Below are 25,320 nucleotides of genomic sequence, written 5' to 3' on the forward strand. Positions count from 1 at the left end.
AAATCTATTACGCCTGATCCTAGGCAGTAATCGCTTACGCTCGCATCAGCGTCGAAATAAACTTGCTTCCAATTGCCGCACCTGAACCAAACAAAATAAGTAAATTATCGACTTCCTTCCCGTTCCCGCCGTGTTATAACCATTTCTTTTACGTTGATGTACAAACAGTACCTTATTAAACAAACTCCTGCTTGTCGCTGCTCCAAGTTAGGATCGTACATGTACTGTGTAATGTTCACACTTCAAGGGTTTTCTCGTTTCCCAATATCTTTTTTTCCTACAGTTGTGCATTCTACTCAACATACTAGTGTACATATATTTAGTTAGGGACTGCTGCAAATAGGCTCGCACTTTTTTCATTACCAATGTCACCAACTCTATTTTTTTTTTTTTTGAAACTCAAAGCTGGCTCTACAGCCTTGTTATTGAAACAAGAGACTCGACAACATCGCGAGTCACCAAACATTTTACAAACTCTGGGAGGGGGTTTGTTTAGACACAAGACTCATCCGGGTCCCAACTCATTCCTAAACTGGAGCATGCGCAGCTGAATTGCAATTTCTAGGCACAAGGAGAACATCATTGCACAAGAAAAGCTCTTGAAGGAGAACACGAGTGTCCCTGATCAACATACCGCTGGCCGCCAGGTCCACTGATGACGTGTGGAGCGCCTGCTGTAGGAGAGCCGAGTCTACCTCCACTTGGACCCAAGAGATCCCGAAGTCCATTGCTGATTGCAAAGCTTTCGCACATGCCGCTGCTTCCACTGATAATACAACCGGAACTGCTGTTAGTCGACCCGCTCCGGCGATGATGGCTTCACCATGATGGTCCCAAACAATGAAACCCCAACTGCCGTTGTGTGTTTCCTAGACGAAGGCGCCATCGCTATTGATTTTTAGTTGTCCAGGAGGTGGAGCACTCCAGCGCTGCGTAGTTATTGGTCTCCGATCCGATGTGCCCTTCTCCTTGCCTATAAGCTCGCCTACATGGTTGAGGACTGCACCCGCGACCTCACCCCTGGACAGACCACGCTCGCCATGGTCAATCTGGTTTCGAATGCTCCTCCACTTCCAGAGCAGGATGATGGTCTTCAGCCGATCCACCTTCTGTTGTAGCACCGCCTGAACCACGTCCCGTGCCGAGCGCTTGGCCAGCAGCTCCAGACGAACATGCTCCAATCGGAGATCAGACCAGCAATGTTTTACAAATTTACACTTAAGGAAACAATAACCATCGTCCTCGTCCAGCCGATTGCAAACTGGACAGCGTGTGTCAAGCTTGATTCCACGCCTCTGGAGATTCAGCTTTAGTGCCAAACTATTCCGTGCTAATCGCCACAGGAAATGTTTCAGCTTTGGGGGACATGATAGCTTCCATATACTTCTCCAGAGCGAGGTCGCACACTCAGTAGCAGGGCTGCCCGAGCTGCACTGCCCCTCCTGCCGAACCTGCTCCTTCTCCATGCCATCATCCAGGACATGATATGCTGACTTGACCGAGAACAAGCCTCGATCTTCCATCCAAGTGCCAGGCCAAAAAGTCTTCGTGTCCCGGATTTGTTGGTGTTGCCAAGATACGCAAAACATCTTCCTCCCAAACAACATCCCAGACAAGTTGTTCATCCCACCATCCCGTCTCCGGGTCCAAGAGCTCCCTCCACGCGAGTTACACTACCGGAATCTTCAAATTTGCCGAGTGTTTTTATGTTTGCCGAGTGTATTTCTTCGGGCACTCGGTAAACAAACTCTTTGCCATGTGCTGAGATAAAAACACTCGGTAAAAAAAACACTCGGCAAAGATATGGTTTGCCGAGTGTCAAAAAAAAACACTCGGCAAAGATATGGTTTGCCGAGTGTCAAAAAAAACACTCGGCAAAGATATGGTTTGCCGAGTGTAAAAAAAACACTCGGCAAAGAAATAAAATCATTTTTTTAGAAAAAAAAGAAGAAGAAAAAAATAGAAAAAAAAACTTTGCCGAGTGCTCAGATCTAGAACACTCGGCAAAGAAATAAAGATCTTTTTTTCTGAAAAAGATGGAGAAAAAAATAAAAATAAAAACCTTTGTCGAGTGCTCAGATCTGAAACACTCGGCAAACAAATAAATAACCTTTTTCTGGAAACTTTGCCGAGTGTCCAGATCCAGGACACTCGGCAAACAAAAAAAATCTCGTCAAATACCCTCCCCTCCCAGCGCCGCTCCGGTTCATCTCCAAATCCGCTCCCCTCCCCAGCGCCGCTCCCCAGTCCCCACCCAAGCACCCCGCGCGCCCCTCCCCTCTCGAGCCCCCATCCCCGCCGGCGCCTCTCCTTCTTCCCCGCCGGCGCCTCTCCCTTTTCTTCCCCGGCGCCTCTCCTTCTTCCCCGACGCCCCTTCTTCTTTGCGGGGACGGTGCTCGGCGACCGGGATGGCGCCGCGGCCGGGCGTGGCGGGTCTGGCGCGTGGAGGCGCAGGGAGGCTGCCGGAGGGGATGTGCCTGGGTTGTCTTCTTCTCCAACCTCACTGCCGGAGGGGATGTGCCTGGGCTCGTCCAGCTCGACCGCCAGAGGGCACCCGCGGCAGCAGAGCTCGACCGCAACGGCGGGGCTTGCTCCTACGGCGGCGGAGCTGGCCCTTGGAGGCGGACCTCTCCCGCGACGGGGATGGGGGCTCGCCGGCCGGAGACATAGTTGACGAGGGGGCTCGCCGGCCGGGCGTGGCGGGTCTGGCGTGTGGAGGAGCAGATCCGGCACCCTGGCGGCCGGATCCGGTGCTCCTGTGGCGGCAGCGGCGTGCGGCACCGGTGCTGGGGACAGAGGGCGGTGTTGGCTTCGGGTCGGCGGCCAACGTCGGCTTCGGTCCTCGTGTGCATGCCAGTGGTTGGAGCGGCTGGTGGTGGTGGCCGGCCGGTGGTGGCGGCCGGTTCTTGTTTTTTCTATTTTATTTTTTTTTTGAAAAAAAGTTTGTCGAGTGTTTTCTGAGCACTCGGCAACGTCTTTGCCGAGTGCCCGACGAAAAACACTCAGCAAACTAGAGTTTGCCGACGCAGGTTTGCCGAGTGTTTTTTGTGTTTCGCCGAGTGCCCCTGGCACTCGGCAAACCTCCTGTATGCGGTAGTGTTAGCAGAGTCTGCCCACATGGAGTAGTTGGGCGTCTAGTGAGCCCATGACCGACCCATGGGTCCTCCCAAATCCTGATGTTGCTACCGTCGCCAATATGCCATATCAGTCCCTTGTGTAGAGCTTGAATATCTTGGATAATACTACGCCAAGTATAAGATATTCCCGGACCTTCCTTGGCTTCTAGCAAAGATCCACCCGCAGGATATTTGGCTCTCAAAATTTGTGCACATAAGGAGTCCGGGTTTTGTACCAGCCGCCATCCTTGTCGTGCCAACATCGCCAAGTTGAAGAGATGCAGGTCTCTGTACCCGAGTCCTCCCTTCTCTTTTCTTCGGCATATAGTATCCCAAGACACCCAATGCATCTTATTCTCTTTGTCTTGCTATGCCCACCAAAACCTACAGATCATTCGGCCAATGTCATCACACAGTGATTTCGTTAAATCAAAGCATGACATAGCATAGGAGGGGATCGCCTGTGCTACAGCTTTGATTAGAGTTTCCTTCCCGTCCTTTGACAGCAATTTCTCCTTCCATCCCTGGATTTTCTTCAAAACTCTTTTCTTTAAATATGCATTAATCGACTGGAAGCCCCAAATATTTTGCATTAATCGACTCCTGAGTTAACTCCATTACGTCCATGAACTTTTTTCTTTCTTGTGCCCTTGTATTCTTACTGAACATAACAGACGATTTGTCCTTATTAATCATTTGCCCAGAGCATACCTCGTACACATGTAGCACTTGCCGTAGGTGCCATGCATTCTCCTCATTAGCTTTCATGAGAAGCAACGAATCATCCGCGAACAAAAGATGCGTAATGCTTGGGGCGTTAGCACATATCGAGACCCCCTGCAGCCGGCCTTCAGACTCCGCCGCATTGAGCAAAGCCGAGAAGCCTTCCGCACAGAGTAGGAACAAATACGGTGAGATTGGATCACCTTGCCGCAAGCCCCTGGTGGGCCTAATTTGTTTAGTAAGCTCGCCGTTCACCTTTATTCTATATTCACAGTTGTAATACAATGCATAATTAAGGCAATCCACCGATCATGAAACCCGAGCTTCCTCATCATTTTCTCCACAAAAGACCACTCAACTCCGTCGTATGCTTTGCTCATATCCAATTTTAGAGCTGCATACCCATCCCCTCCACTTCTCTTTGTTTGCATGAAATGTGTCATTTCATAGGCGATCAACACATTATCTGTTATGAGTCGACCAGGGACAAAAGCACTTTGATTTTGGGAAATAATATCCGGAAGGATAATTTTCAGCCGATTCGAGAGTACCTTCGAAGCGATCTTGTATACAACATTGCATAAACTGATTGGATGGAGATCTTTCAATTTCTCTGGATTTTGCACCTTGGGGATAAGGACTACCACAGTATCATTCCATGACTCTGGCATAGGGCCACCATTCAAGAAGTTTTTCACCTCCTAGTGACATCCTCGCCCACCGTGGTCCAGAATTTTTTATAGAAAAGCGCTGGCATCCCATCTTGTCCGGGTGCTTTCAGATCACCTATACCGTCCAACCCTTGTTTAATTTCTTCATCAGTAAATTCTCTCAACAGTCCCTCATTCATATCTTGTGTGACTTTAGTCATCACGTGACGCAACAGCTCATCATCACTATTGCCTACGTGAGATGCAAAAAGGTCACTATAAAAATTCGACACCACACCCAACATCTCTCCCTCATCTTCTACCACTCGGCCATCATCTAAAACAATCCTGCGTACCCTGCTTCTCCTTTTCCTCTCTGATGCATATTGGTGAAAAAAATTTGTGTTGCGGTCACCATTTTCCAACCAATGCACCTTTGCTCTCTGTCGCCAGTACATATTCTTCTGATCCTTCAATCTTTCCAACTTGAATTTTAGAAGCTGCAGCTTGCTCGTCGATGAGGCCGATATCGCCCCCGCCGGCAAGCCTCCAGCATCTTCTTTGTTTTCTTAATGCGTTTCTCTAGGTCGCCTAACACATTTTTGCTCCAATCCGTCAAGTCAAGTGCCACGATCTGTACAGCATCGCAAACCTGACTGGATCGAGCGCCCATAGAAAGTTTCCAAGCGTTTTCCACTATCACCTCGCACTGCTCCTCTTGGACCCATTTGGCCTCAAAACAGAACGAGTGTGTTTGGTTCCGATGTGCCAATGTATCTCCTCCCACTATTCGTCTAAACGGCCATTTAGACGGTCTACACACCGTTTAATCGCTACACAGTGCTACACCATTTCCGTTTAATCGGCTGTTTAGCCTGTTTAAATGACCGTTTAGCCCGTTTAAGTGGTCGATTGGGCCGAATAATGGCTAAACGGTAGGTGACCGACTGTTTACCGTTTAGCTTTTAGAATAACACTGTCCCCTCCACACTCCGTCTCCACTATCACTGGACGATGATCCGAAAACCTCGGGTCTCCATTAGTGACCTTGAAGGTCGGAAATCTCGCCCTCCAGTCCCCGTCCACTACAGCCCGATCAAGCCTTTCCCGTAGTTATTGCTAACAAGTATGACTGTTATTTCTCCAGGTAAATGGATCACCCACAAACCCGAGATTAGATAACCCACACTCGTCTAGAGCTTCTTTGAAATGGTCCATACAGCACTGTGGCCGATCAGGGCCCCCTTCCTTCTCGCATCCCAAAAGGATTTCATTGAAATCCCCCATGCAAAGCCACGGATGCTGCCTAGCAGCATTTAGCACCCGTAAAGCTTTCCACGATAGGGTCTTTTGATCTGAGCTAGGTTCACCATAAAATCCTGAACCTCCACACAAAACCATCCGCTTCTCTTATGTCCACATCAATGTACGATTTTGACATCATGCGGACGTGGACATTCACCTCCTTCTTTTAAAAGACTGCTAGCCAACCACTTCTCCCCGCACAATCTTTAACCATCATCTGAGTCAAACCCATTTTCCACCTAAAACCTTCAATCTTGCGCTCATCCATCTTTGTCTCGGACAAGAACAAGATGTCGGGGTCCTCCTCCTTCTGAAGGTTCAGAAGGCCACGAACTGTCGCGCCACCCAATGATTCTGCATGAACATAATCTATTATCAGCGTGCTACCAATATTTTCTCATGCTTCCTGTCCTTTGTGTACTTGAGACCTTGTTATTAATGACGATGATGGCTAAGAGGGCTTAGGATTTTAGAGCCTTGGGAGGGGCTGGGTTTCAGCAGAGGAGGCGGGCCAGTAATGATGTGGTATACCACCTGTAGACAATGATTGGGGCCAGGGATCTAAAAAATGAAGTGATTATGTTATACTATATAACGCTTGTAAAGGTTTGAGAAACAACATATATTTGTAGTATAACAGGCCCGGGTGCCATGGTCGATTCAAACATTTTAGTTTACCTTCCAGAAGGAATAAAATTTAAGTCTAATATAAGGATATCGTTCGCACTACTACACTTATATACTGGTCGTTGCATACTATACTTTCATGGAGGCATTATGAACTCTTTATATTACAATTAATTATCGTTAATAAATTACTTTCCTGTTAGAAAGATTTGGAGCTATTAGGAAGTAACTGTTTATGTTAGTCTGAGCATGTCTTTAATTGTCACTCTTTGTGTGCCGAGAGACTCATTGCTTTTTGGAACCAAGTGAATTTATTTTCTAATTGCCCTTGCACTTCTGTATGGATAGGTATTCTGTTGTTATTGACAACATATGGGAGTCACAATCTTGGGAAAGAATCAAATTGGTTCTTGTTGGTAATAATTGTGGAAGTAGAATAATCATGACTACACGTAAATTTGAAGTTGCCAAAGAAAGTGATGAGGTTTACAGGCTTCAGGCACTTTCATGTGATGACTCTAAGAAGTTATTTTATACAAGATTATTTGGTGGCGAAGACAAATGTCCAACAAATCATGTGGTTGAGTTATCTAATACAATTCTAAAGAAGTGTGGCGGTGTACCATTGGCTATCATCACAATGGCTAGTTTGCTATTGGGTAAGTCAAGAAAAGAATGGTATGATGTGTGCAACTCTCCTGGTTTCCTAACAAGATAAGGATAATAGGCATATGGAAAACACTATGCATATATTGTCTCTTAGTTACTATGACCTTCCTTCTCATCTGAGGACTTGTTCGCTCTACCTAAGTGTATATCCAGAGGATTCTCTTATTGATAAGTATTCTTTGATATGGAAGTGGAATGCCGAAGGCTTTGTTGAGAAGAAACGAGGATGCGGGTCATTTGAGGTAGGAGAGGAATACTTCCATGAGCTCATAAACAGAAGCCTAATCCAGGGGGTGGATTCTAAAGTCTACGGTATCGTGGATGGTTGCCGTGTTCATGATATGGTGCTTGATCTCATCGTTTCCATAGCAAATGAGGAAAACTTTGTTAGTCATGATGGTACACTATCACAAAGTCAGGCACGTCGGTTAGCCCCCCGAAACAGAGAACTGTATCTCACACAGGATACTCACGTGAACCTGCAGCAAGTGAGGTCATTTATAGTTTTGCAGTGTGATATTGCTAAGTGGGCCTTGCATCGGTTCAAACTCATTCGTGTGCTAGCTTTGGAGCATTGCAAATTTAGAGAAGGATGCCACAACCTTGAGCATATTGGAAATCTACTTCATTTGAGGTACCTCGGGATACGAGATACACAGATGAGCTCCCAGAAGGAATAGGCGCTCTCAAGTTTCTACATACATTGCACTTGGAGCAAACTGGAGTAGAGGAATTGCCGTGTAGCATTGGCATGCTCACACAGTTGGTATGCCTATGTGTTCAGGGGATCAGTGCACCAGATGATGTGATAGGAAGGTTGACTTCACTAGAGGAGCTACACATACTAGGACGTCGTGAAAATGATGTGTCCCAGAGGCAGTTTGTGAAGCATCTAGGCAACCTGTGCGAACTCAGGGTGCTTAGCACTGGTAGAGAACTGAGCTTTACTCCCAGTGGGGAACCCCCTCTAGTCCTGGTTCCTCACCCGGGAGCAAGCATCCGGGACTAAAGGGGGGTCCTTTAGTCCCGGGTCAGAAACCGGGACTAAAGGAGGACCTTTAGTCCCGGTGGGTAACACCAACCGGGACTAAAGGTGTCTCCTGACATGCCACGATGGCCGGCACCTTTAGTCCCGGTTGGTAATACGAACCGGGACTAAAGGTTTTTTTCTTTTTTCTTTTCTTTTCATTTTTTTGTTTTCTTTTCAAAATAGGTTTTCGAAGTCGTATTGTACGTTGCTAATTATACATTTATACGCGCATATAGTATGTTTCGGTTCAAGCACAATGAACGTATTAAATCACACAATTCAAGCATAGAAATATATATATATATATATGCATGCATGCATCATATATATATTTACATGCATGCATGCATATGTGTATTTTACATTATATTATTTCATGTGCATATATTACAAAAGATTGCATTATAGTTGTTGTGACATAACAAGTTTCTTCTCATCCTCTAGCTTGGCTTCAATGGCAGTGTTGGGTCGAAGTAGAACTCGCCCTTGGAATCGATGACCTGCTCATTAAAAAATCCGGCTATAGACTCTTGAATTGCTTTGATTTGGTCTTGCCGTATGACCTTTTCCTCCAACCATCGAGTCTACAGGTTTGAATTAAAGGAAAATAAATTAATATATGTACATATATATATATAAAGACATAGTAACACAATCAATAATAATAATTAAATGAATATATAGTGTATTTTTAACGTACTTTGAGTCTCTCTGTAGGAGTTCTTTGGGAGAGCACCTTGATAAACTTGCAAACATAGTAACCACAGTAGTTGTTCCCCTGTTCCTGCCTCAGACACCACTTTACGAGAAAAAGATTTGTCATCCAATCTGGTGATCCGGTGAAAGCTATATGTTTAATTAATAAAGATGATGCGATTCAGGGGACTTACTTTCAATGGGATTACATTCAGTGGCGCTTTGCATTTTTCCATGTGTTGCTTTTCAATAAAGGTTTTCCAAACACTGCCCAATAAAAAATTTGCCACGTCATCAGATATAGTTAATCATCATGTTTGTGTGTATATATAGTTGCTAGAGATCCCGAAATTACCTCTGGATAATATCTATCATATCTTGGTAGTCTTGTTGTGGTTTTCTCATCGAGTCATAGATTATCAAGTGACTTTTCACCATATCGATGTCCATCAATATCCAGTGATTGCTGCATATGTTTATAGGATATAACGCATAACACTCATTAATTAACTAGAATCAACATATGAGCCATTAAGGCTATGATCGACATGATTAACACTCACTTGAAGTTATAGGGAAAGAGTATATCCTTCTTGTGGCATTGGTTCACTAAGAAGTTCATGAGGTTACTCTCTGACTCAGACTTCCAATTAGTCATTGGAGTAATTGGGTCTTTGAATACTATATGGGGATCAACAAAACCAATTTCATTGCAGCCTTCCTTTCTGAGCTCTGTCATTGTAAATCTGCATATATATAGTACTTGTTAGGATAATTTATATGCATATACACACATATGATGAGTTTAATAATAGATCGAAAGAATTATTACTTACAGGCAATAGCAGCTAATGATAACTTTGTCCAGAGAGGTCAGGTGGCATAGTTGATGAAATTCTGCAAAGTCAACATACATAACATCATCGCCACGGAACCAATGTTCGTCTCTAATTCTGACACCAACGCAGAAGTCTCCACTGGTAGACGCCTGCATGTACCACTTGTTTAGCAGGTACATTTGCGTCCCCAGATCAGATAAGGCTTGAGGGTTGTATAGACTCTGGCCTAGTACAAATTTTTTCTTCCAAATATCAACCTCCGCCGCACTCTCAATGTTTCCATCACCAAACATCTGGTAAAGGTCGAGACCAGTCTCATCAAGAAATTCACCAAGGTGATCCAAATCGACATCCTGAGGTATGTTTGCCTGATGCATTAATCCTAAATTCGAATCATATTCATTACCAACAACTAGCGGGGGGATTGATTGGTGCGCTTGTTGTCCGAGTTGGGCAACTCCTTTCCCTGCCCGCTTCTTTTTCTGTGCCGCCTCAATTGACTTGGTGAGAGTGCGGTCATAGTCTGATAACGTTGATTTGGACGGCTTACGAGATTCCCGCTGTTGTTGCTGGTAAGAAGTCACCTTTTTTCTTAAAATATCCGGAGCTACGAAGAAGTACGGTTTCTCTGGGTTTCTCCTTGCTTCTTGATTCATTTTAAGTTTGTCATAGAATCTAGACATGTCTTTTTTATATGCATCAGTACCTTCTTCCTTCTCTTCAGATATTATTTTGGGAATAGCCCTTGGTTTCACGGTGGCTTTCTTTGCAGGCGGGGACTGGTTCTTCGTTTGAGGGGCTGGCCTCTTGCTAGGCTTCTTGGTAGGCGGGGGCGGGGGAGGCGTTGGAGACCTCCTTGGAGGTGTTGGCAGCGGCGTTGGAGACCTCCTTGGAGGTGGCGGCTGCGGCGTTGGAGACCTCCTTGGAGAGGGTGTGGATGCAGCCTCGTCTTCCAACACAATGTCATCGTACAGAGCACTATGATGATCTGGCGATTGAACAATTGGATTTAGGTTGGGGGAGGATCTGCTACAAAAAAAGGAATGACATATTATTATGAGCAGATTGTTAATTATTTAAGCCAATACAAATTAATGATGTAGTGTTTTCATCCGCACGTACCTATGGTGAGGTAGTTCAGGAGGAGGTGGAGCCGACATCCCTGGAATGATGATGTAGCGCTTGCGCCATAGAATGAATGTCTTCTCCGCTTCTCCTAGAGTCTTCTCGCCATCACCTCCAGGAATGTCAAGAGGCAAATCACTAAAATCTTTTTCAGCTTTATCTACCGAGATGGTAGCATATCCTTCTTGGATTATATTCCCATGAATCCTTGGTGTCTTGGTTCGGTCGATAGGATTAACAAGACCGATAGCCACCTTGATTGTGGAATTCTCCTTCGGAATGTGTAGCTCACACGTTGTACAAGGTTCAGTGACGTCATCCACAGGGAAGCGCAGTCCTGTGTCCCCTTGATTTGGTATCTCCGTGGAAGCGCAGCTGCTTTTCAACTGAACAGATTGGCTAATGTTGATTCCTGGCTCTGATGCCTGCTTGCTTGCACTCACTGCTATTTGCACTTGCCTTTTGATTTCCTCCTGCATTCTCGCTTCAAGGTTTTTTTTCCCGCTCCTGTGCTTCACGCACCGCTTCCTCCAACCTCTGGAGCCGTTGTGCCTCTTCTTCCTTCTTTCTCTGGCGACTTCTGTAGGAAGGTCTGTCCTGAGGGAATCCATGCTCCCACGAGACACTTCCTTTGCCTCTAGTTCGGCCACCATGTTCAATAGTCCCGATGGCGTATGTCAGCTCATCCTTCTCTCTGTTGGGCCTGAACGCACCACTAGCAGTAGCTCTCTGAGCATAAAACAATCTTTCTGCTGCTTCTTGCAGTCTTGCGCCATAAACGCACTTCCCTGTCTCCTGGTCTAGTGTTCCCCCATGAGCGAAAAACCAATTCTTTGCACGTTCTCCCCACTCGAGTGATTCTGGTCTGATACCCTTGGCAAGAAGGTCTGCTTCCATTTTGTTCCACTTCTTAATGGCAGTCGGGTAGCCACCTGATCCCAAGGTATGGTGGTATGTCTTCTGTTGGGCATTACGTTGGTTCTTTATCACCCGACTCACACCCTCTTCCGAAGTCTTGTACTATACAAACTCATCCCAATAGGGCCTCTGCTTTGAGATCGGGCCTGGGACAGTAAAATCTGGTGCTATGTTCTTCTTGACATACGTCGTGTATAGGTGTTTCTTCCAAGTCTGAAACTGGGTGGCCATCTTCTTCAATTGCCCAATCCCTAACTCGCTCCTTCAATTCATCACCATCTATTATATCATCATAATCATCTGTTTGGAGCGTGAAATGTACCAAGACATCATTCCAAATTAACGCCTTGTCACGATCGGAGACAAAACTGATATGAGGAGCATTGGTCTTCTTCTTCCATTCACGGGTACTAATCGGGAGCCGGTCCCGTACAAGGTAACCACAGTGGTGCACAAATTTCATTTTATTCGGCCCCCCCGGTTCTCCTGTATCCACATTGAACTCCGAGATGATGAAGCGACCCTCCAATGGCTTTTTGGGACCTCGAACATTTTTACTCTTCGTTGTAGTTGTTGATGTCGATCCAGAGGGCTACAAAACATAAACATTATTTTTAATGTCATGAGCACACATAAGACATATGATAATATATATATATAGCTAATAATAAAAAATATATACTTGGCCAATATGTTGTTGCTCATTTTGTTCAAGAGCTAAGTACTGACTCCCGTCATCTACATCCTCTTGCACTGTTATTTTTAGCACCATCATCGCCGGCAACTTGAGTGCCAGTGTTGATCAAATTCATCATCAACTCCTCCTCATCCATATTTCTCGGGTCGGCCATCTAGCTTCAAAAAACAAAACCAATATATAGTACGTCAAATCTTTGCTTATTACATGCGTAAAATCTACAAACAATATGCATTATTAAATCTTGCCCCTCGATCACGGACGCAATTCGCCACACTAGGACGAACTACGTCGGTACTAGGGCGAATTAGGGCACGAGAAAGGGCGGTGTGACAAGAGTGGCGGTGCTCCACTCCGCCGTATATATGTCTGTACACATGGGTGAACGAGGGCGGCGGTGCTCCGCCGTATACATAGAAACGCATGGACGAAATGCATATGAATACAAATGACGTATATATACGTGTCGGCGCGGTGGCCGGTGTGCTGACGACGATGACGTGAGGCGGGCCGGCGTGCTGACGACGACGACGACGTGAGGCGGGCCGGGGCGGTGTCGGTGCGTGATGTTGTGATCCTATGTACCATGTGAACCATGTAGTCATTCATCATATGAGAAAATTCTATGTTAATAATGTAAGTATAAGTCATTATGAAATGTAAGTATATGTGTCTTATTGCTCATATAACCATTACTATTTCCGAAATGATAAGAATTTATTTTCTTCTTCTACAGGCGATCTCTGATGCTATGATATAAAGTTTGAAGATAGTCTTCCCGGAAAAAAATATGTAATGCTCATATTACTTTAGCAACATTAATATATTATATCTGTATATTCAAAGTTCACAAATGAAGAAACATTGAAGTTTTCCTTCATTTGTCTGTAGCCATGCATGCAAGTCCAACAAAAACTGCTAACATCATCACATGTGATATTTTTGATAAACTAAAAAACGCTTAGTTTACAAACTGGGTATCAAAATTGAGTTCCTATTTGACCATTATATATCCTACAACAAATCCTTCAAAAAAAAGACCCTACATGAATATATTTGGATAAAATTTCGTTAACAAACATTGATCTATGAAGATAGAAAAAATTCTTCTATTGAAACTGCATCTTGAAATAATGGCATATCATATAGTGATGAATATATGGCGGTTGATGGGCTGGATCATTAGCGGATGGTTCGTAGCGTTGTTTCCAAATAATATATAGCGTGTTTATTATACAAGCCATGGATTTACATCGATCTAATTAATTTCTAAAGTAATTTCATTGGTGATCCTTAATTATACTTGTCATGAGTTCAGGTCCCAGTGATCTTAAAATGTATTTTTGTACCATAAAATGCAGTTTTTGACACTCTAATTAAACTTGCTAATTTATCCATATAATATCCAAATATTCAAAACTTGCCTTAAGATATGTTTTTATTTAAAATCATTTAGAGTTCCAAATATTCATTTTTAGTTTCTAGATTTTGTGATTCAAAATTTGGAATTTTCAATCGACCTCGACCGTTGACATGGCTTACACCAAAGTTGTAGTTTTCGACGTGATCTATAACTCGGCAGTGGAGGGCTCGGACGAATGTACAAAGAGATCGACGAATATATCACCTCGATCAAGCTCGGCAGTGTACTGGAGGGCCTCGGGCCGGCGCGGTGGGGCAACGCGCGGTGGAGGGCCTCGGGCGCGGAGGAGGGCGCGGTGGAGGGCCACGGGCAAGCGCGGAGGAGGGGCACTGGGCGCGCGCGGTGGAGGCCGCACGAGGAAGAAGACGGCGGCGCCGGTGTCATGGAAGGCGAACGGACGCGGCGCGAGGAAGAAGAGGGCGGCGGTGTTCGACGAGGAAGAAGACGAGCGGATCGATCTGCCAGGCGCTGGAGGTTATATAGCAGAGAGAATTACTCCCGGTGCCAGCCACCAACCGGGAGTAAAAACCCTTTACTCCCGGTGCGTATTACCAACCGGGAGTAAAGGTTCCTTTACTCCCGGTGCGTGTTACCAACCGGGAGTAAAGGTATACCTTTACTCCCGGTTGGTAACACGCACCGGGAGTAAAGGCTTTTTTTGGCGGGCCACGAAACTGCAGCCCACCTTTACTCCCGGGTGGGCTTCCCACCCGGGAGTAAAGGTGGCCTGCAGTTTCGTTTCCCGCCTGTTTTAAGCAATAGTCTTGTTAAATACAATAGAAATGCAATAGTTTTTATTAAATACATAGTAAATTAAATAAAAGGCATAAAATTATTTTGTTAAAAATATGAATTTTATTTTTGTTTATTGCACATAGGAAAAATCGATAACCTAACTTTTTTTATTTTTTGTTAGAATTATAAAACATAATGTAACTAATATTTATTATTTCGTTAATGCAAAAATGTAGTGTTTAATTAAAATTATTAAAATTATTGGTTTTGGACAGGAAATTTGTTTTCACATCATTTTAACGTTAATATTTTAATTTTTCATCACTCAGTATCCTAATTTACCTTTTTGAGAGAGAAATCCCACCAAATCAAACATTGATTTAATTTGAAACATGACATAATAAACATCTGAATTCACAATTATTACATAATATCTCAAACACACACTATATTAAATCACTATATCATCAAGTGGGCACAGCAGTGAACTTCTTCTTTACGTATGTCCCTTGGTTATGATCGCTTCGTAACCATAGGAGTGTCCTCATCATTTACCAAGATGCTAGGGTCTTTGTTCACTTTGAAGGGCGGAATTCGGTCATCCTTTTCATATTCTTCTGACATGTCCGACTTGTCCTCAATTCCCACGATGACTCTTTTCCCTGAAAGAACTATGTGGCGCTTTGGCTCTTTGGTTGAGTCATTATCGTTTTTCCCTCTTTTTGGTTTGGTAGACATATCATTGACATAGAACACCTGATTCACATCCTTGGCAAGGACGAATGGTTCAGTCTTTGTACCCAATATTACTAAGGTCTACTGTTGTCATTCCATACTCGTTGTCTACTGTTACCCCGCCTCTGGTCACCTTGACCCATTGGCACTTGAACAATGGGATCTTCAAAGTAGGTGCATATTCTAGTTCCCATATTTCATCTATGCGTCCATAATATGTCTGCTTATTCCCATTCGGGTCTGTGGCATCTATGCGGACACCACTGTTTTGGTTGGTACTCCTTTTATCTTGGGCTACTGTGTAGAATATGTTCCCATTTATCTCGTACCCTTTGTATGTGACGATATGCCATGATGGTTGCATAGCCAATAAATACAGTTGCTCATGGATGCTCTCATCACCTTGACATTTTTTTCGCAACCAACCGCCGAAAGTTTCCATGTGCTTATGCGTAATCCAAGCTTCAGTCTTCCCTGGAAACTCGGATCGTAAGAGATCCTTGTGTGTCTCAATATACGGATCTACCAAAGAGGAGTTCTATAGAACTGTGTAGTGCGCTTTATTGAAATAATCATCATCCGTACCAATATATGTTTTCCTCCCTAGTGTCCCCTTTCCGCTTAGTCTCCCCTCATGTCTCGATTCAGGAACACCAATCGAGTCAAGGTCGGGAATAAAGTCAACACAGAACTCAATGACCTCTTCTGTTCCATAGCCCTTGGCGATGCTTCCTTCTGGGCGAGCACGGTTGTGAACATATTTCTTCAGGACTCCCATGAATCTCTCTAAGGGGAACATGTTGTGTAGGAACACAGGACCGAGAGTGAAAATCTCCTTGACTAGGTGAACTAGGAGGTGTGTCATAATATCAAAGAAGGAAGGAGGGAACACTAACTCAAAGCTGACGAGACATTGAACCACATCATTCTGTAGTTTAGCTAGATCAGTTGGATCAATTGCCTTCTGAGAAATTGCATTGAGGAATGCACATAGCTTTACGGTGGCTAGACGTACATTTGGAGGTAGAATTCCTCTTAATGCAACTGGAAGTAATTGCGTCATGAGAACGTGACAGTCATGGGACTTTAAGTTACAGAATTTCTTCTCTGGCACATTTATAATACCCTTTATATTCGAGGAGAATCCAGATGGTACCTTGATGTTGTTTAAGCATTCAAACATGATTTCCTTCTCCTCTTTGCTTAGAGTGTAGCTAGCAGGACGTAAGTAATGGCGTCCATCATCTGTCTTCTCTGGATGCAGGTTGTCTCTTTCTCTCAAACAACGCAGGTCCTGTCGTGCTTCAAATGTGTCCTTAGGCTTTCCATACACACCCATAAAGCCTAGCAGGTTCACACAAAGATTCTTCGTCAGGTGCATCACGTCGATCGAGCTACGGACCTCCTGGACTTGCCAATAGGGTAGGTCCCAAAATATGGACTTTTTCTTCCACATGGGTGCGTGACCGTTAGCGTCTTTCGGAATAGGTTGGCTTCCATGTCCTTTTCCAAAGACGACTTTCACATCATTGACCATATCGAGTACATCCTCACCGGTTCGGTTGCGAGGCTTGGTCAGGTGGTCTGCCTTCCCTTTAAAATGCTTACCTTTCTTTCTTACGGGGTGATTTGCAGGAAGAAATCAACGATGGCCAAGGTACACGACCTTTCGACATTTTTTCAAGAATACACCTCTAATATCACCGAAGCAGTGTGTGCATGCATTATATCCCTTGTTTGATTGTCCTGAAAGATTACTTAGAGCAGGCCAATCATTGATTGTTACGAACAACAATGCTCGCAGATCAAAGTGTTCCTGTTTGTACTCATCCCACACACGTACACCTTCTTTATTCCACAAAATGAGAAGTTCGTCAATAAGTGGTCTCAGGTACACATCGATGTCATTGCCAGGTTGCTTCGGGCCTTGGATGAGCACAGGCATCATAATGAACTTCCGCTTCATGCATAACCAAGGAGGAATGTTGTAGATACTTAGAGTAACAGGCCAAGTGCTATGACTACTGTTCTGCTCTCCAAAAGGATTGATACCATCTGTACTTAAAGCAAACCTTAAGTTTCTTGCGTCATTTGCAAACTCCGGGAATTCTCTGTCGATTGCTCTCCACTGGGACCCATCAGCAGGGTGTCTCAACATATTGTCTACCTTACGGTCTTCTTTGTGCCATCGTAACAATTTTGCATGTTCTTTGTTTCTGAACAGACGTTTCAAGCGTGGTATTATAGGAGCATACCACATAACCTTGGCAGGGATTTTCTTACGCGGACGTTCGCCCTCAACATCACCAGGGTCATCTCGCCTGATCTTATACCGCGACGCATGGCATACCGGGCATGCATCCAATTTCTCGTACTCTTTGCCACGGTATAGGATGCAGTCATTAGGACATGCATGTATCTTCTCTATTTCTAGCCCCATAGGACAGACAACTTGTTTTGCTTCGTAGGTAGTGGCGGGCAATTCATTGTACTTCGGAAGCATCTTCTTTTGGATTTTTAGTAACTCTCCAAATCCCTTGTCAGATACACCATTCTTTGCCTTCCATTGCAGCAATTCTAGTGTGGTTCCCAATTTTTTCTGCCCTGCATCACAAGTTGGGTACAACAATTTCTTGTGATCTTCTAGCATCCGCTCGAACTTGATCTTCTCCTTTTCACTTTCACATTCTCTTTGTGCATCACGAATGACCTGACAAAGATCATCAGCCGGCTCATCTTCTGCGGCTACCTCTTCTTCAGCTTCTCCCATTGCAGTATCATTGAAGCACGCACCATCAGGAATAATATCATTGTCGTCCCATTGTTCTTCTTCACCTTCTTCCATTACAACACCGGTTTCTCCGTGCTTTGCCCAACAAATATAGTTTGGCATGAAACCCGACTTGAACAAGTGTGAATGAAGAGTCCTTGAGCAAGGATATTCCACCGTATTCTTACATATGGCACATGGGCAGCACATGAAACCGTCGCGTTTGTTTGCCTCGGCCGCACGTAACAAAGAATGCATGCCGTCAATGAACTCTTGGGAGCGGCGATCAGCATTATACATCCAATAACGGCTCATCTGCATTACATGACATAAATATCATATTAAAACCTAGATCATAATTAATTATTTATACAACATGCGTGCCACCACAAAAGATACAAATTTATGAAAGCATCGCTACAATGTAGACAATCCCAACTACCACTAAAAGAACTAAAGCTAAAATACATTTCAGGAGCATAAGGATTTCGCGACCAATCTCAACTAAAACAGACAGATCCCCCGATTGTGCAACATCTTTGGGCTTCTTCGGCTGGATCACTGCCTCATTAGCCGCCGTATCTGCCTGTTGTGCAAGATATTTTTGCACGAGTTCAACATACTCTTCCTCCCAGTAGAAGCCTGAACATCGTCCACTGCCATCCCACTGAAATTAAAATAAAAAATTAGAACTTTAATCACAACCATCATGAAAATAGGTATAAACTAACCATAATCATTAAATATGATAAAATAACTCACATTGTGATCCGGACACTTGTAGAAGATACGATCCTTGTTGGGACCCTCCTTCTTCACTCGGTATCCATCACAATCTTCATCTCATCACGACACTTGCCGCATGGAATGAGAGGAAGGCCCGGCCTAAGTCGCTTTGGAAACCCATGAGAGGCCGAGGACCCGGAAGCAGTTGCCATCTACTCTCTATACTCATTTTTTAATACACTATAAATTTCTCCTTTTATAAACAAATAAAATTAACAAACTATAAAATTATCTAGATCTCTAGACAATGATATTTTTAATGGTCATTGTGTTCTCGTCTTTTACTGCGGCAGGTAAGTAATTCATATGATATTTCCGCAAATTAACAGAAGAATGGGAATGTACACACATAACAGACTACTACGTTTAGGTACGGTGATTGACAGACTACTGCGACGATATCGGGACATGTGAATAAATAACCATCCGTACTAGTTGACCTTGCTTACGTGATCAGCTCGGCGAGCATGTCTCCACCGGACGGCACCGTACTTGGTCAAGGAAGAGCTCCGATTCTACGAGGAAGGGAACACGGTCTTCCACGACTGTTGTCGCTCTCCCTCGTAGAATCAAAGCTCCTCCTTGACGTCCGTTACCGCTCGGCAGAGAACATCCTCACCGACCTGAACACGGTCCGCAAGTTCAACTAGTAAGGATTTGCTATAATTTTCTAACTATTTTCTAACTTTATATTTATATATACTACGTTTAGGTACGGTGATTGACAGACTACTGCGACGATATCGGGACATGTGAATAAATAACCATCCGTACTAGTTGACCTTGCTTACATGATCAGCTCGGCGAGCATTTCTCCACCGAACGACACCGTACTTGGTCAAGGAAGAGCTCCGATTCTACGAGGAAGGGAACACGGTCTTCCACGACCGTTGTCGCTCTCCCTCGTAGAATCAAAGCTCCTCCTTGACGTCCGTTACCACTCGGTAGAGAACATCCTCGCCGACCTGAACACGGTCCACAAGTTCAACTAGTAAGGATTTGCTATAATTTTCTAACTATTTTCTAACTTTATATTTATATATACTTTAACCTTCTTTCATGTAAATATACAAGCTTGAAGTGATTTTGAGCTCAAATTGCTTACAAATGAAAAAAACCACAATAAAGAACCATAAATATATATAGTGAACAAAACGGCATAAGATAATGGTAAAAAATGAGAGTATGAGATTGGTAACCTTTACAACTGAAGAATCGACGGAGGAATCGAAGAAATCGACGGAGGAATCGAAGAATGGATGGAGGAACAATGGAGGGAGGGAGGAAGCAAGAACACTACTGCAGTGAGCTTCAAAATGTGCTGAGCTCGGGCTCGGGGCCGGGAGGAAGGAGGAGACGGCCGATTTATAAAGGGAGAACATTTAGTCCCGGTTGATGGATCCAACCGGGACTAAAGGTAACTTTCCAACCCCGGGCGCAGCCACGGCCCGGGAGTAGACCTTTACTCCCGGTTGGAGCCACCAACTGGGAGTAAAAGTATACCTTTAGTCCCGGTTGGTGGCTCCAACCGGGACTAAAGGTCCCTGCCACCTCTGTCTGGCGCAGTAGCCGTTGGGCAGGGACCTTTAGTCCCGGTTGGAGCCTCCAACCGGGACTAAAGGTATTTCTAGTCCCGGGGGCAAAAAATTCCGGGACTAGAGCCCATTTTGACCGAGGATCAAAGGTCTATTCTCTACTAGTGTAGGATTGTTACTTTTGGGAAGAAGGATGAGATCATGCAGACAGATTTGATGCACTCTCTAGGAAATCTCAAGAAGATGCAGCATCTCAAACTTGGTGGTTCAATTTTCAATGTTAATATGAATGCCTGGGGTGCAGCAGTGCCCTCTCGAGATCTCCGATGTTTGTTTCTTCCCGATATCTGGTTCCCCAAGCTGCCGTCATGGATTAATTCCGCGCATCTGCCTAGCCTGTCCCACTTGGATATATTTGTGGATGATGTGGATGAACAGGAGGGTCTCAAGGCGGTGGGTGTGTTGCTAGAGCTCTGTTACCTCATACTATCTTTATATATGATAATGAAACAGTCAGCCTGTTCGCTTGTTGGTTTCAGTTAGGGCTTATCAGTCAGCTAACAGTGTTTTTCTCTCACAACAAACTAACACCCGTCGGGCTTATCAGCCCAGAAATCAATCAGCGAACAGGCCAAGTAACTTGTAACACCAAGGCAGATGGGTGCTTCCAGAAGTTGAGATGCTCGGTGTTGCCTCGTTCAATGGTCCAGGTTGTTGCCAACGACGATTCGAGTGCTTTATTTGCTAGGAGTAGAGAGCTGAGAAACAACTGCAGCGGAGTGTTACCAGCAGTTGTTGTCATGCCAAACCTCGAGGAACTTCAGTTTGCTGTCGATGTGGATGAATTAATGCAGAACAATGTCGTCAGCTTGGAGTGCCTCCCTTCGCTTCAGACGGTGAAAGTTGACTTCCAGTGTTTCGGCGCCTTTGAGGATGATGCGGAGAGAGAGGAGGCTGCACTGAGGCACGCACTTCAAGTCCATCCCAACAACCCCGCACTCCAAATTGAATACCTTAATAAAGGTTATATGAAGAGGTACGTACCTAGCTAGTACTTACGTGTATTCTTCGTTGAAATTCCATCCAATCCAACCTTGAGCTGCTCCCCAGTTGTTGTTTTAACAAAAAAAAAATCCAATTAATTACAGACGATCGGATGATGGTATCGCTCCAGTGGCATTTTTCAAGATTCCTCGTCACATCGAATCTTTGGACGTATGCATGAAGTATTAAATATAAATAAAAAAATAAAATTAATTACACAGTTTAGACGAAATCCACGAGACGAATCTTTTAAACATAATTAGACTATGATTGGACACTAATTGCCAAATAACAACGAAAACTGCTACAGTGTTATTTTGCCAAATTTTTCGGCATCTGAACAGGCCCTGAATGAATGAAGAGGACGAGGCGGAGACCCAATGATGATGCAGGTATTATATCTCTGCCACTACTGTTCATATTATTTTCTACTTGCTTCTTCTCGTATTTATTTCAGGTGTCCTAGTAATTTATTGTCGTCTCTACCAGATAGTGCCACCCATGGCTAGCACTAGGGATGAAAACGGTACGGATATTTTCCGATCGTATTCGAAACCGAATCCGTTTAGAGGGGTTGAGATCTGTCCATATCCGAGTACGGATATCCAACATCCGATACCGTATCCGTATCCGAATACTCAAATCGCATATTTATGATGTTGATATCCAATCGTATCCTATCCGACATAGTTGACACTATCCGTATTCGAATACGAATCCGAACAGAAATATGAAAACAAATGTAATATCGGTGATATCCGTCCGTATCCTATCCGTTTTCATCCCTAGCTAGCACGTCCAACTCTATCTCACTAGTTTTTCCACCTAGCAAGGGTCAAACAAAAAAAAAGTTTTTCCCAGTTAGCTTCATCTGGAAGGATCTCTGTTGTCTTGGCACATTCAGATGCAGCCTGTTCGTTTGGCTGTGGCTTGTCGTAAACGATCGTAAATTTTCAGCTAGAACAGTATTTTTCTCTCACACAAACCAGCTAGCAACACTTCTTCACGAACCAGCAACGATACGAACCAGTCAACCGAACAGGTTGAATATAACCTGTGTCACCTACGACACACACATACACTCTGTGTTACTTTCTGGGGCATGATCTTGCGGAACAGCGTTGTCAGCACGTGCCGTGACACACACACACATGACTAGATAAATATTATGGGCCATTGCTGCAACATGCAGATTGCAGAGTTCTCCTCTTTACCTTCTTGTTTTTCTCTCGCAGGTTCCACCGTGGCAGTGTGGCACAGTTGCACGGTGTAATGGTTATCCGTGGCACAATTGAACGGTGTTATTGGCTTCTTTTGGGCGGCAACACACTAGCTATCTCTCTGAATCTATTATCTATGTGCAGTGCATCCACTTGGCTTGATCATCAAGATTTTCACTCTACTGTTACCTCTGACCTTGAATAATAACATATGTCCGCTAGCTCATGCTGAGCTGCTGGCTTGTTAGTTTTCTTTTCCCTCACTTTAATTGTATTATTACGCACGGCCATGTAAATTAGAGACATAAATTACATGTTGTGCTAAATTGAAGCAGGCATATTGCTGTATTCCATCGTATTTATTTTTATTGTCGCTAAAGGTTTTCTCGCTTCAACATCAAGTAGATACACATTTGTATTCTTTTCTTTTTTGAGATAATACACATTTGTTTGATTGGCATATTCATCCCATCCACAGGTTTCGCCGCTGACCAATTGGCTAGACCGGTCACGTTGACACCTAAGCTACAAACATAGAAGTCCACTTTTGTTGATAAAGACTCTGTGTGTTACATAGTTTCCCAGCACTTTCTGCTTTTTATCGTGTATTTCATATGGAATAGAACGGGATGTATATTGTAATCGAGCGTTGCCTAGCTCGCATGCAGGATGAGCTAAATTCCTACGTTGGGCAAACTCTGTTTCTAGGTATATACTTGAGCTCTGTTTCTGTTCTCTGGATATCTCTTGGAGTGGAATTCGAATCGTATACTTCAGCATTATTTGCTATAACACGGCACCTATATGCATATATGCTGGGTTTCGTTTTGATCTCTGTTTAAAAAATGACTGCAATTTACTCTAAAAAAATAAATGACTGCAAGCATTCTATGCAGGATGCAGCATAGTTTCTCTGTTTCAGAAACTGAAAGCCTTAGATCAGAATGTTGCATGACTCCCATACTTTGCTCGTCCTCTCATCTCTGGCTATATGCACGAGAGGAAGAGAGGAAATTATACCGCACCACATCTCTTGTTTGCTAGTCCCTAGCGCCCACGCCTGCTTCTGGGCTAACTCTGCTTCTGTTTGAATAAATTAATTAATTGGCCAAGGTATTTTCCTCGATCGATGGTGTGCTTGACCGCAAGTTTGTATTTGTTGAGCAGCCTAGCCTCTTGCTCGGTCTGAAAAAGGGTTTGTTGGGCCCAATAAAGGTTAAATGACCCGAGAAAGGGCCATTAGAGGCCTTGTGGGATTGTTGGGCCGACCAAAAAGCATAACAACTTAACGCTCTCACAACCTGATTCTGAAGAAAAAACTGAATGTCCCATAACAACAATCAATGGCTAGTAATGGTCATGCTCTGTCAGTTTGTTGGACCATAATCTGTCTTTTGTGGAGCATAACAAGAAATTATTAAATCATATGCGACGTATTCCCCACAAATCCCTCGACGCAATGACATAAGGATTAATCGCATCTATGCCATTATAAATGTACCTAAGCGTATTTCCAGAAGACTCTCTTATTGACAAGGATTCTTTGATATGGAAGTGGATAGCAGAAGGCTTTGTTGAGAAGAAGCCAGGACAAGGCTTATTTGAGGTTAGAGAGGAATTCTTCCATGATCTCATAAATAGAAACATCCAAGGGGTCAATTCTGGTGTCTATGGCATCCTGAATGGTTGCCGCGTTCATGATATATTGCTTGATCTCATCATTTCCAAGTCACGTGATGAAAACTTTGTCAGTGCAGATGGTACATTATCAAAAAGCCACACACGTCGGTTAGCCCTCAAAAATAGAAAATTGGATCTGACTCTGGATACTGATGTGGACCTACCACAAGTGAGTTCATTTTATAGTTTTGCAGTGTGATATTGCTAAGTGGGCCTTGCATCCAAGGTTAAAACTCATCCGTGTGCTAGCTATGGAGGATTGCACATTCGGAGAAGGATGCCACAGCCTTGAGCATATTGGAAATATACTTCATTTGAGATACCTTGGGATACGAGGTTATTTATGGTCTGAAGAGCTCCCAGAAGGAATACTTGGAGGGTATTGGATACCAAGAATTGCCGTGTAGCTTTGGCAGGCTAAGTCAGCTGGTATGCCTACGTGCTCCGGGGATCAGTGCGTCAGTTGGGGTAATAGGGAAGTTGACTTCACTGGAGGAGCTACAGATAGGAGGACCTCGTGACAATGATGAGTCCTGGAGGCAGTTTGTGAAGGATCTAGGCAATCTATGTGAACTCAGGGTGCTTAAGATTGATACTACAATAGAGGTGGATGTGAGCACGCAGACAGATTTGAAGCACCCTCTAGGAAATCTCCAGAAGATGCAGCGTCTCACACTGGGTGGTTTAATTATTAGTGTTAATATGAATGCCTGGGATGCAGCAGTGCCCTCTCGAGATCTCCGATGTTTGTTTCTTCCCGATATCTGGTTCCCCAAGCTGCCGTCATGGATTAAGGGGGTGTTTGGTTCTTTAATCGCTCCTAAAATTCATGTCACATCGAATATTTAGATACTAATAAAGAGCATTAAATATAGATTAATTACAAAACCAATTACATAGATGGAGGCTAATTTGCGAGACGATTTTTTTAAGCCTGGTTAATCTATCATCAGCACGTGTTACTGTAGCACCACGTTGTCAAATCATGAACTAATTA

General features: G+C 44.0%; 1 protein-coding gene across 1 annotated transcript; it reads right to left on the reverse strand.

Annotated features, from left to right (window-relative positions):
* Positions 1–869: 869 nt before the first annotated feature.
* LOC136480415 (uncharacterized) lies at positions 870–1,466 on the reverse strand. The gene has a single exon (XM_066477964.1). It carries the CDS (start codon positions 1,464–1,466, stop codon positions 870–872), a length of 597 nt encoding a protein of 198 aa, XP_066334061.1.
* Positions 1,467–25,320: the final 23,854 nt, after the last annotated feature.

The sequence above is a fragment of the Miscanthus floridulus genome, chromosome 9, assembly GCF_019320115.1.
Source record: "Miscanthus floridulus cultivar M001 chromosome 9, ASM1932011v1, whole genome shotgun sequence".
NCBI lineage: Eukaryota > Viridiplantae > Streptophyta > Magnoliopsida > Poales > Poaceae > Miscanthus > Miscanthus floridulus.